The 17,560-nt window shown below is 28.9% G+C and overlaps 3 protein-coding genes across 14 annotated transcripts in view; 2 read left to right on the top strand and 1 right to left on the bottom strand.

Annotated features, from left to right (window-relative positions):
* The first annotated feature begins 927 nt into the window (after positions 1–927).
* Positions 928–2,076, top strand: LOC119609782 (uncharacterized protein K02A2.6-like). The gene has a single exon (XM_037964694.1). The coding sequence runs from the start codon at positions 928–930 to the stop codon at positions 2,074–2,076; it is 1,149 nt and encodes a 382-aa protein (XP_037820622.1).
* A 431-nt stretch (positions 2,077–2,507) lies between these two features.
* LOC119609781 (uncharacterized protein K02A2.6-like) lies at positions 2,508–3,991 on the top strand. The gene is made up of 4 exons (XM_037964693.1): positions 2,508–2,561; positions 2,879–3,014; positions 3,059–3,301; positions 3,381–3,991. The coding sequence occupies exons 1-4, from the start codon at positions 2,508–2,510 to the stop codon at positions 3,989–3,991; spliced, it is 1,044 nt and encodes a 347-aa protein (XP_037820621.1).
* A 5,427-nt stretch (positions 3,992–9,418) lies between these two features.
* Positions 9,419–17,560, bottom strand: part of LOC119609784 (sodium/potassium-transporting ATPase subunit beta-2) — a 40,690-nt gene continuing 32,548 nt past the window's right edge. For 9 of the 12 annotated variants that reach the window (XM_037964695.1, XM_037964705.1, XM_037964704.1 and 6 more), the window contains exon 8: positions 9,419–13,958. In XM_037964695.1, the coding sequence (XP_037820623.1) occupies positions 13,855–13,958 (104 nt within the window). In that variant the 3' untranslated portion in view covers positions 9,419–13,854. The remainder of the gene's footprint in view (positions 13,959–17,560) is intronic. The other 3 variants (XM_037964707.1, XM_037964702.1, XM_037964703.1) reach the window with 1 other exon arrangement.

The following is a 17,560-nucleotide window of genomic DNA, read 5'->3' as shown; positions in this document are numbered from 1 at the left end:
GTATTTTTAAAACACAATATTGGTGTCAGAAGGGGATATAATGAGTATGTCCCAAGAGCAACTATCGAATGTTATGGAATTACTGGCAGGAGCAATTCGCTCTGCAGTTGCAGATGTGGCGCAGACTGCATCCATGGGTTTTTCGTCGCCTTCATCTTCTGCAGAATTGAATTCAAAACCACCACAATTTTCAATGGTCGAATATAAACAAGAAGATGGAGGATCAGTTTCTGATTATTTTACTAGGTTCGACTGGGCGTTGCAGTTGTCGAGAGTTGCAGAAACTGAGTATGCAAATTACGCACGTGTGCATATGGGCACACAACTGAATACAGCTTTAAAAATTTAACAAGTCCGAGATCGCCAGGAGAATTAAATTATGCTGAAATCAAAGACATTCTGATTCGTCATTTCGATGGAAAGAAAAATAAATATGCAGAAAGCGTGAAATTTAGACAAATGAAACAAGAACCGGGAGAATCAGTAGCAAAATTTAGTCTTCGATTGAAAAATGGAGCAGTTTTCTGCGAGTACGGCCAATTTTTAGACAGGATGCTAATTGAGCAGCTTTTAATGGGGCTAGAATCTGCAACTATTTGTGATGAACTGATTGCAAAACAACCACAGAGCTTTAGTGAAGCATACGAGATAGCTTATGCTAGAGAACTAACTCATCATGCAACAAAAGAAGTTAACTCCAGCAATGAGCCTTCGCAACCGGAACAACATTCAAGTTAGGTTTTGCTCCAGTTAAAACCAAAAATAAAATAGTAAATCTGATGCTGTATTTCCAAATAAAGGTAAATGTTACGGGTGTAATGGGAATCACACGAGAAACAACTGTAAATTTAAGAGTGCGAAATGCTTCGCTTGTGGTAAGATCGGCATATTTCTAAGGTATGTAAAAGTAAAACTGGTCAAGTAACGATGGAACAGGACGAAGAAAACGATTCTGTTGAGCAATTGCGTTTTATAAATAAAATTAAATTTTCAAAACCGTATGAAAAGAAAATGATATTTGTGAGTATCGATGGTAGGAAATTGGAAATGGAGCTTGATACTGGTGCTCCTTGTAGTATAATTAGCAAGAAACGCTTACGTGCTATCAAACCCTATTACACTTTACATAAATCTGACAGAAAATTTGCTAGCTATACAGGTCACTCAATAAATTGTATTGGCAGAGTTGTAGTAAATGTGACTTTGGGAAAAACTTCTCGTGTCTTGAATTTATATGTTGTAGAAGATGATTTAGACACTTTGTGCGGCCGTGAATGGATAAGTCATTTTGCACATGATATTAATTTTTCAGATCTATTCGCATCTACACCGCCAAATAATAACTCTCCAAACGATAGCTTTAGTTTAAACACTATTACTTCCGATGTATCGATATTAAATTCTATTGAAAAAAATCAACTACAACAAATTGTAGATAAATTTGATGATGTATTTGGAAGTTCAGCTGGAAAGCTTAAATGTCCTCCTATAAAGATTCATATGAAGCCGAATGCTAGACCCATATTCGCTAGACCAAGAGAAGTTCCTTTAGCTTTAAGAGAAGCATATGCCAAGGAAATTGATGCTAAAATTGCTGCCGGTTATTATAAAAAAGTCGAATTCTCAGAATGGGCTTCCACGACCCATGTAGTAACTAAAAAAAATGGAGCTATACGTATTACTGGAAACTATAAACCTACGGTCAACCCTCAAATGATTATCGATGAGCATCCTATTCCAAAACCAGAAGATTTATTCAACAGAATTAAGGGTGCTACAATGTTTGCTCATCTAGATGTTACCGACGCATATACGCATTTGCCAATAGATGAAGAGTTTGGACATGTTCTTACCTTAAATACTATTACTCATGGCCTTATACAACCCACTCGTGCAGTCTATGGGGCTGCAAATATTCCAGCAATATGGCAGCGAAAAATGGAAGAAGTTTTAAAAGGATTACCTAATTGTCTTAATTTCTTCGATGATATACTATTATTTGCAAAAGATTTTAATGAATTACAACAAATTTTAGATTTGACTTTGGCCCGAATTAGACATGTGGTCTTAAATTAAACAAATCGAAGTGTGTTTTTGCAGCAACGTCAGTGGAATTTTTAGGGCATTTAATTGATGCCAAGGGTATACATAAGTCAAATAAGCATATTGAATCTGTATTGAACGCACCGAAACCAAACTCCTTAGAAGACTTGCAGCTATTTCTAGGTAAAGCCTCATACTATAGTGCCTTTATTCCGGATCTAGCAACCCGTGAGAGGCCATTACGAGATATTCTAAAATCAAAGGTATTTTCATGGAATTTAATCGCGGATGCTGCTTACAACGATATTAAGAAAATTTTAGTATCTCCACAAGTTTTAATATCATATGATCCAAAACTACCATTATTGTTGGCAACGGATGCTAGTAAAACTGGCTTGGGCGCGGTATTGTCTCACCGTTTACCTAATGGCGAAGAACGACCTATAGCATACGCAAGTAGAACAATGAGTGTGACAGAACAACGTTACTCTCAAATAGATAAAGAGGCTTTGGCCATAGTATGGGCCGTTCAAAAATTCTTTAAATATTTATATGCACGGCATTGGACATTAATAACCGATCACAAGCCACTTACTCAGATTTTGCACCCTAGTAAATCGCTTCCAGTTCTTTGTATTTCTCGTATGGCAAACTATGCCGATTTTTTAAGTAACTTTGACTTCGAGATAATATATAAACCATCCAAAGAGAATATTAATGCAGATTACATGTCACGTATTGTTCCAGATAATTCAGTAAAGTCACAATGCAACGAAAATTATGTAATTACTGAATACGACGAGTTTGATACTTTTATTTTCGACAAATTAACCAGTTACCCGTTACAGCTGAAAAAATTGCCAATGAAACCCGTAAGATTCAGTACTTGGAAAATAGTTGCAATATTAGAGAAAGGACATTCGTTGGCAAATATGGTTTATCTGCACCAGAATCGAATTATAGACTCTCAGGTAATTGCTTAATATTCGAACACAGAGTTGTAATTCCACAAAAGTTTCGAAAAGACATTCTTCAAAATCTACACGCAGCTCTCATTTAGGGATGGTAAAAATGAAAGGTATTGCTCGTTCCTTTATGTATTGGCCAAAAATCGATGCAGATATTGAAGCAGTGGCAAAAGACTGCAACGATTGTGCAAGAGTAGCAAATCAACCTAAGAAGTATACAGATCATCACTGGGAATATCCCAAAGGGCCTTGGGAACGAGTGCATATAGATTATGCTGGCCCTTTCGAGGGTATGATGTTACTTAATTAGTAGACAGATGCCTATAGCAAATGGCTGGATGTGATCAAATAACCTAAATCTTATAACAGCTGAGGCAACAATTGCATTAGTCGATGAAGTTTTTGCAAATTACGGTGTTCCAGCGATGGTAGTATCCGATAATGGTACAAATTTCTCATCAGAAGAGTTTAACAAATACTTGACGGCTGTGGGAGTCAGATATCATAAATACACTGCACCTTATCATCCCTCTACTAACGGCCAAGCTGAACGTAGCGTTCAAACAGTAAAAAACGCATTAAAAGCTATGTGTACATCAAAACAAACATTACAACAAAATCTCAACGAGTTTTTAAGGCAGTATAAGAATGCACCTCATTCAACAACTGGAGTATCTCCAGCACAACTTTTTCTAGGCCGTCAAATTCGCACCCGTCTTGATTTAGTACATCCAGAAAATGTTTCTTCTAAAATAACAAATAAACAATTTTTGAAACAACATGAGCAATTTAGAGAGTTTCAAGTGGGTGACAATATATATTTTTTATCCGGTAATCAAAAGGAAAGCAAATGGATACCAGGTAAAATAAATAGGCGTTTAGGCGATATTCATTACGAAATTCTTTATGAAAATAAGTATGTACGAAGACATATTGATCAAATTCGTGGTGCTACTCAAGGTGTACAAAAGATGTGGTAAATGGAAACCTGAGTTATGGAAACAGAAGATCTGAGGAAAACAGGTCTTATAGGAGTATTATATATCCAGAAAATATGAATGATAATGTTTTAGTCCCCAGACATCCCGATCCTAATCTTCAGCATCCTGAAATAAATTCAAGTTCTCCTAATAATGCAAGAGATCCAGTAAATGAAGATAATGTTGTCCGCTCTCCTGTTCAGGAAAAGGACACAGATGATGAATTTGAAACACCACAAGCTGGTCAAAATCAAAACCACCCGCAAACACCACATTACAAAACAGCGCAAGCGCGACGAGAAGAAACCAGTGAACAGTTAAATATAGAGAATTCACATTTACCAAGTGATCAGCATCTACGACGATCAAAAAGGATTCCAAAACCAAGAGTTTTATTTTCACCTGACAATTCCTAAAGGAAGAGATAAATGTTATGTTTTAATACTACTTGTTTAAATTTGATTCTTAAACGTTTGTAGTAACTTATGATTTTTGTTTACTTTTTGAAGTTTATGTTTTAAATTATTATTATTCGATTGTTAATTTTCATTGCTGTATATCTAAATTTAAATAAAGAAATACGTTATTTTTAAAAACACAATAGGAGTAAATAACAAAACAAAAAAAAAAAAAAAATTTCATATGATAAATTTTGTGGCGGAAATTAAGCAGGGATGGGAAAAATAAAAAAATAATTTCAAAACTGTGATGTTATTTCTTGTTCTGGTGCCAGGGACTAATTTTTGGTGTTTTTTTCTTCCTTTAACCGGCACTTTTTGAATTTTCAATAACATTGAACTTAGAGACAAGAAAATAAGAGTAAATGAGAATCTATATGAAGGGTCTTTTTGAAGCTTGAAGCATATTATTTGACATATACTATTTTTTGAATATCGTCATACTGATTAAAGGAATATCTATAAAAGGGAAGTTCTGGTCCTTTTTCTTTATTCAGAAACGTAAAAAAAAACACTGATGGAATAAAAATTTATAAGAGTAAAGTTTCTGGTACTTTTTTGTTCTTCAACTGGTACTTTTTGGTTATTCTGCAATATCGAACCTAGAAATATAAAATCAGGAGTAGTGTTTATAAACCGGTTAACCGGTTAACCGAAAAACCGGTTTTTTTTGCATTTTCGGTTTTTCGCAAACCGGTTTTTTTAAAACATTGGTTTTCGGTTAACCGGGTTATCGGTTTTTTTCACTCGGTTAACGGTTTTTTAATATGTAAAATATCGCTAAATTGATTTTTGTTTCTATTTGTATTGTCCGTTTTTTTAAACTTTTATAACCGTCTTCTTTCCGTTTGTTATCATATCGCTGGTGAATTGCTTTTCTTATGTTTATTTCGTAAAGTATATTTAACGAGATTAACTAAATAACAGCTGTTAAGTTTTTTGTATATGAGTTTCAATAAAATCTTCATATGAAAAAAATTTACAAGCTAGGCTACTAACTACACCTTGTAAATCATGGTTTGTTTTTGATTATTTGTTTCTCTGACACTTTTTACGTGAAACAAATAAATATTTACGTCGAATCAAAGGGAAAAAGATTGAATGTTTATTTAAAAGATATTAATTAAAAAGACAATTATAAACAAAATAAAACTAAAGTGATCGTTTATGTTTATTTATTTAAAAGTGAGTGAATAGTTAAATTTAAATATAGTCTGAGAATTAATATTCTTGGTTTTTGCTTACAGAAATGAGTTCGAAAGTTTGGAAATATTATAAAAAGAAAAATGAGAAGGCTCATTGTACTATTTGTCCACAAATTCTTGCTTGTAAGGGGTCTTCCACCTCGTCGCTTAAAAGTCATTTAATTCGAAAACATCAAATAGACTTAAACGATAAAAAAACTAGTGAACAAAACATGTCTGTGGAGGAAGACAAGCCATCTTCATCTCAAGCTGGAGTTAAAAAATATTTTAATAAAGTCAACAGTAATCTATCTCTGGATGAAATATTATCTCGAGCAGTTTGCAGAGGATGGATTTTCTATTAATTCAGTGTGTAAATCAAAACTATTAAAATCTTATTTAAAATCTTAAAAATGGAAATGCCTAGCCAAATGACAGCCTGGAAACAAATTTATTCCTTTTACGAGCAAAAAAAATTGAGTACATTAATATTTTTGAAAAAATTTTAATTGAAGGTGGTAAATTTTCTATTATTGTCGACGAATGGGTTGATGTGTCCGCTTATAAATATATAAACGTTAGTGTCCGCGGTTACAATCCTAATTCAAACAGCTTGGAAGTTTTTAATTTAGGATTACAACAAATTACAACCAAAGGCACTGCAGAAAATATTGAAAAGTGCATTAAAGAAAAACTTACGGAATTTAAAATAAATTTGGACACTGACGTAGTGGCATCCACTCACGACGGAGCAGCGGTTATGAAAAAATATGGGGAATCTATATCCCCGATAAGTCAACTCTGCTATAACCACAGCATTCATTTATGCGTAGTAGATAGTTTTTTATAAACAATCAAATAAAGTTGATTTACATGACACTAGTTGGTCTGATATGGAAAGTGAATATTCCGATTCTGAAGATTCCGTCGATATTAATAGTATTCAAATTGAACTTTTGCCGTCAATTCTAACAACGGTTTCTAAAGTTAGAAAGGTTGTAAAAATGTTTAAAAGATCTCAAGATAAACAACAAAAACTTCAAGTTATGTGACTGAACAGGAGGGCCATCAAATTCACCTAAAATTAGACGTTAAGCACCGTTGGAATTCGCTTTCTCAAATGATTGGTATATTTTTAAAGCTTAAAATTTGTATTAACCATACTTTACTTGATTTAAATTTAGAAACCTTTTCTGAAGCAGAGTTTAAAGTATTAGAAAGTGTTTTCAAAGACTTGGAACCGCTTTGTATTTCAGTTAATAAATTGTCAAGTGATTCAGTGACACTTTTAGAAGCCGATGCAATATTAAAATTCGTACTAAGTGCTGTTGGCAAATCAAACACAATTTTTTCAAAAACACTTCATTCGTGTCTTCATGACAGAATTTTCCAGAGAAGAAACATAATACTAAATACTCTAATATTGTATCTTCATAATGGATATATGCCAAAAACATGTAAATATTTAAAATATTCAACAAAGTCTGCAGCTATAGATTTGGCTGGTAAATTATATAATAGGCTATTTTCTGAATCAATACCAGATAATATCATTCTTAATAATACATCAGACTCTGAGTGTGTTGAAATTTCAACTTCAAGTAGTTTAGAAGAACAACTTAATATAACTTTAAAATCTATTCAAAATCCCATTTTCAAACACCAAACTGTTAAGAATAATAATCTAACGGATGATTTTGATTATTTAGAAAAATTTAAAAAGAGAAGTACTAATTTAAATTTACTTTATAATTCACTTCTTACTATAAACCCAACTTCAACAATTAGTGAAAGAGTTTTTTCAGTTTCATCTTCTATTAAAACAAAAATTAAAAATAGAATGTCTCCAAAGCATTTAAATTGCATTCTATTTTTAAAATACTATTTTAAGAAACATATATAAAATAAGAAACATCTTATATATCTTTTTAAAAATATTTTTGCTCTCTTTAAAAAAAAGTACAAATTATTTTTAACTCTGTTATTTTTTTAAATAATGAATTTTTTAAGTTTGTTCTTATTATTATTTCAAATTGATATGTAAAACTTAGGCCTTATTGTTATTTTTTATTAATTAATTTTATTTTTTCAATAAAAATGAAATTTTAAGTTATTGTTTAAAATAATTGTTTTTACTTCGGTTAACCGGTTTAACCGGTTTTTTCACATGCGGTTAACCGAAAAACCGGGTTTTTAAAAAGGACCCATTTTCGGTTAACCGACAAACCGGTTTTTTAAATAGTCGGTTTTTTATAAACACTAATCAGGAGTGAATGTTTTTGGTACTTTTTTTAAATCTTACTTGTTTTTATATTAAAACCTTTTGAAATAAAAACCAAGAATTTTTGTTTTTTTTTTTTTTTTTTGTTTTTTATTTGGAATTACTTAATTCCATATCAACATTATTACTTTTTTTATTTTGTTTTTATTGAATTCAGTAAAATTTTTTCTCTGTTGGTTTATTATTTAAACGATTTACTTCATTTATTATTTTTTATTTTTATTATTTTTGTTTTCATTAATTGTTTATGTATTTTTTGTTGTTGTTATTTTTACTTTAATAAATGGTTGTTGTTGTTTACCTTTATGTTATTTTTTTAAATATATTATTTAATTTTTTTTCTTGTTTTGTTGGTTTTGTTTTAAATTTAAACTTAATTTTACAAAAAGCAGTGTTTGTTGTTTTTTGTTTATATATACCATGATTTTTTGTTTGTTTTTTTTTTTTTACTGAATGATGTTAAATTTGTTGGTTTTTTTTTTCTTTAATATTAAATCTAAATTAAAGCAATATTTTTTTGTTTTTTTAATTTTAATACTAAAAGAAAATGTATGTAAACGAGACGAAACTTAACAAAAATTTGTTTAATATTTTCTTTTTTTTTTTAATAATAATAATGAAGAAAAATATTTTTTTACCTTTTTTTTACTACTAAAGTTTTAAATTTAAATTATGATTTTTTTGTTGGTTTTTTGCTAATTTAAATGTTATTAATATATATTTTTTTTGTTTTTTATTAATTTAAGTTTTTTTTTTATTTATTTAAAAACTAAAATAGTTTTACATTGAAGCTTAATGAATTGTTTTTTGGGGGATTTTTTTTAGCAAAGTGGTTTTACACAAGATTTTTTTTATTAATTTATTATTAATTTTTCTTTTTGTTTTGTTTTTAACTAGCTTATTTAAACATTTTTTTTTATATTTATGCTTCACACTGACAAAAAGGGCAATTTTTTATATGTATATATGAACAATGTAGTTTTTTTGTTTTAATTTATTTTTTTTTTTTTAAGAGGAGTTTCTTTTTTATTTATAATATAGAGCTCTGTTTGTTTAAACCCAAAAACTTTAAAAATTAAGAAATTTTTTTTAAATGGGAATTCTGAAATTTTGTTTTAAGTTTTAAAAGTATTTAAAAGTTTTTTTGGTTTTAGTTTTATGTGTATTAGGTGTGTAAGTACTTAAAGCCTAAATTTTAGCTTAAAATTAATTTTTTTTTCATTAATCTTAATATTTTATTATTACGCTAACAGTTAGCACTGCTTTTTTTGGGGGTTATGTTTTATGAAAAGTAACCAAAAAGAAAATAATATAATTGTTGTTTTTTATTAAATGTTAAGAATATTTGAAATATTAACTTTTTTTATTAAGTTATTTTCTCTTTATTAAAAAATTTGTTGCTGCTGTGTTGCTGTTTTATTATATTTTACTCTCCTTGCTGGTGTTAGTTTAAACAATATTTCTACTTAGTTGTTGTTGTTGTTTTTTTATAATTTATTGAAAGTTTCCATATGGCTTTTTCTTTGTTCATTTGTGTATTTATATGTGTGTGTGTTTTTGTTTTAATAATTTTATTTTGTTTTACATTTTTATATAATTAATATTTTATATTTTGCATAACACTCAAAAAAATTTATTTTTACATACATTTTTATTTGTGTGTAAAAAATGGCAGTTATTTGAATATACATTTTTTATATATATATATATTTCCATTTTTATGTTTAAATACTTTCATCTTTCTGGGGGAAAAAAACTTTCAAATTAATTGTGCTTTTTTAGTATTTTTTTCTTTTAAACAGCAACACAACTTTTACAGAGCCCTTTAGGTTTTTTTCGAATTTCTTTTTTATTATTTCCGATGTCAATGTTAAATTTCTTAAAATGTTCGTGTTTTTATAAAATTGCTAATTTAGGTTTGTCATTGGTGGGACAAGATGTTAAGACAATTTTATTTTTCAGAAAAGTAAAAGTTTTACAAAATTGACCTTTTGTTTATAAAAAAATAAACCCGCTATTAATTTTTGTTCTTAATAAATTGAGAAAACTGCAGTTTTCCATCATAGCTGTCCATTTCTACTCAGAAACTATAAATAATTTAAAAAGCACTCGATTCTAGAACAGTTTCTGTTATCTGTAAAGCAGCAGCCCTTAAACTTAGTTTAGAAACCCTTAAATCGTGCTCAATAAAGGATTTCTTACTTAAAAAACGGGATCTGTCATTCGATCCTGAAAAAACCGGCTATTAAATCTTGTTCTCAATAAACTATAAGTTTTATCGACGAATCTACAAAAGGTTCCTTTTTGTTATAATGAATCGAATACTGAATCGACGATACTGTATTTATTTAAATTTAAATTGCACGGAGTTTTGGATCGTTAAAAAAAGGAACCTGACATTTGATTTTGTTAAGAAACTCCTCAACTGCAAGCAGTTTGCATTGTGTTTCCAGAAAACACTCTGGCTATTAAATTTTGTTCTCAATAAACTATAAGAAGTTAGAGGATTTCTATTTGTTCACACTATTGTATTTAGTTACCTTTAAACCGCACAGAGTTTTAGGTCGAGTTATTTAATGGAATATTAAGTAAAATTGCAAGTATTGAATCCAGAAAAAAATGAACTTGCAAATCAGTTTGTTTTCGAAAACTATCGGTTTACTGAAAATGAAAAACTATCGGTTTCCTGATTCTGGAGACATTCAATTAGAATAGAATATATGAAGTGTATAAACTTAGTCCAATCTATAGCCTAGTTTATAGTCAAGTCTATAGTTTAGTCCATAGCATAGTCTATATTTTAGTTTGTAGTCAAGTCTATAGACTAGTCTATAGACCTGTCTATAAACTAATCTATAGTCTAGTCATTAGCCTAGTTTATAGTATAGTCTATGGTATAATATATAGTCTAGTCAATAGTCTAGTTTAGTCTATTACGTAGTCTATAGTTTAGTCTATAGCTTAGTCTATAGCCTAGTCTATAGCCTAGTATATAGTTTACTCTGTAGTGTAGTATATAGTTTCTTCTATAGTCTAGCCTATATGTAGTCTAATCTCTAGTCTATAGTCTTGTTTATAGTCTAGTCTATATTTTAGTCTATAGTCTAGTCTACAGTTTAGTCTATAGTATAGTCTATAGTAGGTTAAGTATAGTCTATAATACAACCTATAGTCTAGTTTATAATATAGCCTGTAGTCTAGTGTATAGTCTAGTCTATAGTATAGTCTATAGTCTAGTCTATTGTTTAGCCTATAGTCTATTCTGTAGTATAGTCTTTAGTATAGTATATAGTATAGTCTATAGTATAGTCTATAGTCTAGTTAAGTTTAGTCTATAGCTTAGTCTATAGTTTAGTTTTATAGCCGAGTCTATAGTTTAGTCTATAGTCTAGCCTATATGTAGTCTAATCTCTAGTCTAGTCTATAGTCTAGTGAATAGTCTAGTCAATAGTCTAGTCAATAGTCTAGTTTATAGTCTAGTCTATAGTCTAGTCTATAGTCTAGTCAATAGTCTAGTCTATAGTCTAGTCTATAGTCTAGTTTATAGTCTAGTCTATAGTTTAGTCTATAGTCTAGTCTATAGTCTAGTCTTTAGTCTAGTCTTTAGTTTAGTCTATAATAGAATATATAGTCAAGTCTATAATATAATCTATAGTTCAGTCTATTGTCTAGTCTATAGTCTAGTCAAGTCTGTGGTCTAGTCAATATTCTAGTCTAGAAAATTTCAGGTTCTTTTTAGGAAAGAGGTCAATTTTGTTCATTAAACTTTTAAAAATGTTATTTTATATAAAAAATCTTTGCTTCCGAAAAGTTTTAATTAACTTTTTTACTTCAAATTTTATGAAAATATTTTCTAGAATTTTTGAAAATTTAATTTAAAATCCCTTTAAAATCTTATTTAGAGCAGTGTGTTTGATTTGTTTTCAAAAATACAGTTTTCAAAAAATGACAAATACAATGTTTTGTTTGTTTTTTTTATAGGTTTATTGTTGTTATTATTGTTTTTTTAGGTTTAATTTATTAATAATACTTTTGTTTTAGCAGTTTTTTAATTAATCATTTATACTAATTAAGTTTTTTTTGTTCATTTAATACACTAAAGGTTAATGGAGGGAAACGGGAGGAGTAGGAGTTTGTAACAACAATAATATAATGAAATAAAAACATAAAGTGACAGTTAAAGGGTTAAAAAAAATAAGATGAAAAAATGCCAAAAATATATAATTCTTGAATAGAGTTTTTTTGTTTAAAGTTATGTGTAGTAGTAGTGGTGGGTGTAATTTTATACTTTCATTTATTTATTATTGGTTTTTTCTTTATTAATCTTTTTTTTTGAGTGTACAAAGCTGTTTGTTAAGCAGAGTTGCATTTTGTGTGGAAAATAATGAAAAAGTAAACAAACAGAGTGTTTCATAAATGATATAAATGTTAAATTATATGTAAATTATTAAACGGTTTTCGGTTTTGTTTTTAATAATGTTATTTCTTCCTCTTGTTTTTTTGTAAGTTGTGTGTGTGTATATATTTGTCTCTGTTATTATTTTTTTTTTTAGTTTTTCTTTACTTAAATTTCTGTTTAATTTTCTTACTTATTTTTAGTTTTTTTTTTGTTTTTCTTTTTAAATTTAAATATTTTTTTTTAAGTTTTAAGTAAAGAGGATTAGTTTTGCTTTTTTATGTTTATTTTTGTTTTTATAGCATTATTCTCTAGACTCCTTAGCTTGTTTTTCTTTTTTTGGTTTTTTATTATATTATTTACTTGAAAATTTCCTAAATAATGCTTTAAATATTTAAAAATCTACAATATTTTATAAATTTTTATTTATTAAGTAATTAGTTTTTTTTTCTTTTTGGTTTTACTTAAATGGGATTTTCTGTTTTGTTTTTTGCTTAAATTTATAACAAATTTAAACAAATAAATCTGGTTTTAATTGTTTTTTTTTTAAATTTCTTTTTTCAATAAAATATTTACTAAACAGCATTGTTGTTTTTATTATTTTTAATAAATGTGTTTTGAAAAATATGTGTTTTTTAATCAAGTGGGAATTTTTCCATAATTTAAAAAATAAAACTTAAAATTTTTAACTTTCATAACAGAGAGCTTTAGATAGAGAGAGAGAGTTAGAGAGAGAGTGTGTTGTGTTTTACCAATTTTTTAAATATTTTATTAAATAATTTTTGTTTTTTAAGTACACAGTTGTTAAATTTTTGGTTTAAACATTTTTCGCTGTGCTATTTTTCGTTATTAACTTTTTTTCTAAAATTTTCATTTCTCTTTACAAAAACTTAAAAATTGTTAAATATAAAACAAATTTGTTCAAAGCAAATTTTACAAAACTATAATAACAGTGTTTGTTTTAAAAATTCAGCCAATGTTGTCAACAAATGTTGTAAAAAATCCTTAAAAACCGTTTTCAAAAAAATTATTAAATTGTGTTGTCTGTTGTTGTTGTTGTCTCCAAAAACTATGTTTTATTCTAATTCTGTTTTTTTTTTACTATTTTTATATATATTTTTTTATAATTTTTTCATTTAGTTTATTTTGCATCTTTGGTTTTTGCTGTAATTTGTTTTTTTTTAATATTTCGTTGCATTATTTATTTTTTTGTTATTGAAATAATAATGCCTTGCGATTTTTTGTTATTTTAGAATTGTTTTATTTTTTTCTTACAGTTTTAAGTTTTTTTTATTATTTGCTGTTTAATTCTTACTAATTTTTATTTTATTTTAATTAAAACTTTCCTTATTTGTTGCTGTTACTGCTGCTGTTGTTGTTGTAGTAGTATTTTTAAGTTCACTGTTGTTGTTGTCTTGCTGTTGTTGTTGTTGTGGCTGCTGTTCTTGCTCTTGATGCTGTTGTTGTTGTTGTTCTTTGCTTTGTTGCTGCTGCTGTTGTTTCTGCTGCTGCTGTTGTTGTCTTTTGTCTTCTAAAGATTGATCTTAATCAACCATCAACTCGAAGTGGACGGATCCTCTCCTTTCTGAACGATCATGATGGATGTTACGAGCCCAAGCTTTGCATTCAATATTAATTAAGACACCAGCTATGCAAAAGAGTACAAAAACAAATTCATAAAAATTAGTAAAATATTATTTTTGAACAAAAATTTTATTAAAGTTTCAAGTCCAAGTTAGTTTTAAAAAAGATTTTTTGCATCAGGAATGGAAAATTAACTCTAACCTATAGTCTAGTCTATAGTCTTGTCTATAGCCCAGTCTACAGTTCAGTCTATAGTTTATTTTATAGTCTAGTCTATAGTTTAGCCTTTAGTCAAGTCAATAGTCTAGTCTTTAATCTAGTGTAGTCTGTATTCTAGTCTATCGTCTAGTCTAGTCTAGTCTATAGTGTAGTATATAGTCTAGACTATAGTAGTTTATAATCTAGTCTATAGTATAGTCTATAGTGTAGTATATAGTCTAGACAATAGGAAGTCTAGTCTACAGTCTAGTCTATAGTCTAGTCTATAGTCTAGTCTATAGTCTAGTCTATAGTCTAGTCTATAGTCTAGTCTATAGTCTAGTCTAGTCTATAGTCTAGTCTATAGTCTAGTCTATAGTCTAGTCTATAGTCTAGTCTATAGTCTAGTCTATAGTCTAGTCTATAGTCTAGTCTATAGTCTAGTCTATAGTCTAGTCTATAGTCTAGTCTATAGTCTAGTCTATAGTCTAGTCTATAGTCTAGTCTATAGTCTAGTCTATAGTCTAGTCTATAGTCTTGTCTATAGTCTTGTCTATATTCTAGTCTATAGTCTAGTCTATAGTCTAGTCTATAGTCTAGTCTATAGTCTAGTCTATAGTCTAGTCTATAGTCTAGTCTATAGTCTAGTCTATAGTCTAGTCTATAGTCTAGTCTATAGTCTAGTCTATAGTCTAGTCTATAGTCGTCTATAGTCTAGTCTATAGTCTAGTCTATAGTCTAGTCTATAGTCTAGTCTATAGTCTAGTCTATAGTCTAGTCTATAGTCTAGTCTATAGTCTCTAGTCTATAGTCTAGTCTATAGTCTAGTCTATAGTCTAGTCTATAGTCTAGTCTATAGTCTAGTCTATAGTCTAATCTATAGTCTAGTCTATAGTCTAGTCTATAGTCTAGTCTATAGTCTAGTCTATAGTCTAGTCTATAGTCTAGTCTATAGTCTAGTCTATAGTCTAGTCTATAGTCTAGTCTATAGTCTAGTCTATAGTCTAGTCTATAGTCTAGTCTATAGTCTAGTCTATAGTCTAGTCTATAGTCTAGTCTATAGTCTAGTCTATAGTCTAGTCTATAGTCTAGTCTATAGTCTAGTCTATAGTCTAGTCTATAGTCTAGTCTATAGTCTAGTCTATAGTCTAGTCTATAGTCTAGTCTATAGTCTAGTCTATAGTCTAGTCTATAGTCTAGTCTATAGTCTAGTCTATAGTCTAGTCTATAGTCTAGTCTATAGTCTAGTCTATAGTCTAGTCTAGTCTAGTCTATAGTCTAGTCTATAGTCTAGTCTATAGTCTAGTCTATAGTCTAGTCTATAGTCTAGTCTATAGTCTAGTCTATAGTCTAGTCTATAGTCTAGTCTATAGTCTAGTCTATAGTCTAGTCTATAGTCTAGTCTATAGTCTAGTCTATAGTCTAGTCTATAGTCTAGTCTATAGTCTAGTCTAGTCTAGTCTATAGTCTAGTCTATAGTCTAGTCTATAGTCTAGTCTATAGTCTAGTCTATAGTCTATAGTCTAGTCTATAGTCTAGTCTATAGTCTAGTCTATAGTCTAGTCTATAGTCTAGTCTATAGTCTAGTCTATAGTCTAGTCTATAGTCTTTAGTTTACTCTATAGTCTGCTCTAGTCTATAGTCTGGCCTCTTAGAGTCCGCAAATTGTAGAAACTCCTAGGAAATGAGAATTTTTATGTCTTAATAAAGAGCTTTGGAATTTGTATAATTGCCAAATCCTAATTTGAAAGCTTTTGTTATACGTAATTGTAGGAATCAAGCCAATTAGTAACATCTGCGTGGCTCAGAAAACCATATTATATTCACCATTAAATATTACTCACAGAATTAATTATGCAAGTTTATTTGATTTACATTTTTATTTAAATATAATGACATCCTTATAGAAGGACCACAATACGAATGAACTACCTGCCTAGAAAGACGCGAAAAAGTATAGCATAAACATAGGTTTTGCTTGCATCAATCTAAATATGTATTTTGTTAATTTTTCTCTTCTTTGTTTCAACCTCAATTCGTAAATACAATTTCTAGTCACATTCGTGACTGTGGTAAGCGATGTATTAAGAATGTATGTTTGTAAGCTATTAGGGAGGGGCTGTAAGTAACTAAGATGAAAGTTTATATATGAAATTTGTTTTTCTTATGAAAGCTTAATCGTTCATCCAGTGAGGTAATTCGGAATCTGGGGAATTTAAATGATGATTTCATTTTCTTTAGATTGTCATTTGTTATGGGATTTTGTTAGACCACCCTAATACTTGTTCGCTACAATAATCCAGGCAGTGGATACTATTTTTATACAAGTGTACTCGATACGTACATATGTATTGTAGGTATATCTCTATGTAATTTGTATGTATAACATTCAATACAATCAATATTTTTATGCAATTATATGAGAAATATTGTGTGTCATGTTTTTTTTAGCATGAAAACCAAGTTAAGAACCTTAATGCCTTTTTTTGTTGCTTTTTGGTTTAATAGTATTTTTTTGTTATTTTATGGAAAAATAAGGTTTCTTCTTTAAGGCAAAAAAGACATAAAATGTATAAAAATAATGTCCCACATGAAAATAGATTAAAAATATTCAATTTGTGTTGATTGAATAAACGTTTTTCTTTTGAAATTCTCCATGTGGTTAAAGGAAAAAAAAAACGAAATATAATAAGAAAATGCTTGTGTTTCCTAAAATTCAACTCAGTTTGTGGCTGTGGTTGTGTTGGTGTTGCCACAAAGGAAGTAGATTTGTATGTATGCGTATAAGGACAATTCAACCTTGAAGATTATTATGGATGTTGTGTGTTTTTTTGCTACTTCTCTCTTGGGCCTTAAATTTCTTTTCTTGTTCATTGCTGCAAATAATTTGTGTTTCTAAGTTGATTCTTTTCTTTATTTTTTCTGTCAGGATATTAATCATGATTTCTTGACTTTTTTTGCCAACATTTTTGCTGCTGGTCGGAAGTTTTCTTCTTTTTTTTCTAATATTCAAAGATATTTTTTGTCTTTTATGTTAAAGTTCCTGGTTTTTATTTTTAGTGTAACATTACTTGTGTATATATGTATGCATGTATTTGTTCAATCTTAAGATTATGGTTAATATTATTTCATATTATTTTCGTGTTGCCTGTAAGTATCCTTGTATGTGTGTCCTTATGTCCTTAAGCTTTTGTCTAGGAAAATCGATTTTTGTTCGTTATATTTACTTGCTTCTTTACACTACTGCCACTCACATCCACTTACTTACATTTATGTATACAACAACCAGCAGTTTTATACTAAGTTAATGGGTCCCTTTTTGTACGGTTAAATCTCCTACTACTCCAGACAATAAACTGATATATACATTCACAAAACTATATAGTATAGACTAAACTTTAGATCAGACTATAGACAAAACTATTGTTCCGACCATATACAGTTCAGAATATGTACAGTCAAGACTAT

The sequence above is a fragment of the Lucilia sericata genome, unplaced genomic scaffold (genome assembly GCF_015586225.1).
Source record: "Lucilia sericata isolate MDLA Ls3-8-SP2 unplaced genomic scaffold, ASM1558622v1 Contig001060F_arrow, whole genome shotgun sequence".
Classification (NCBI taxonomy): domain Eukaryota; kingdom Metazoa; phylum Arthropoda; class Insecta; order Diptera; family Calliphoridae; genus Lucilia; species Lucilia sericata.
This window is presented reverse-complemented; position numbering and strand designations above follow the sequence as displayed.

Bases quoted from the DNA above. Each gene is read 5' to 3' on its own strand.
- LOC119609782 (XM_037964694.1), top strand. From the start codon at position 928: ATGGAACAGGACGAAGAAAACGATTCTGTTGAGCAATTGCGTTTTATA.
- LOC119609781 (XM_037964693.1), top strand. From the start codon at position 2,508: ATGAGTGTGACAGAACAACGTTACTCTCAAATAGATAAAGAGGCTTTG. The intron at 3,015-3,058 runs GTAATTGCTTAA...ATTCCACAAAAG, and splicing joins ATCGAATTATAGACTCTCAG to TTTCGAAAAGACATTCTTCA. The intron at 3,302-3,380 runs GTATGATGTTAC...ATCTTATAACAG, and splicing joins TTATGCTGGCCCTTTCGAGG to CTGAGGCAACAATTGCATTA.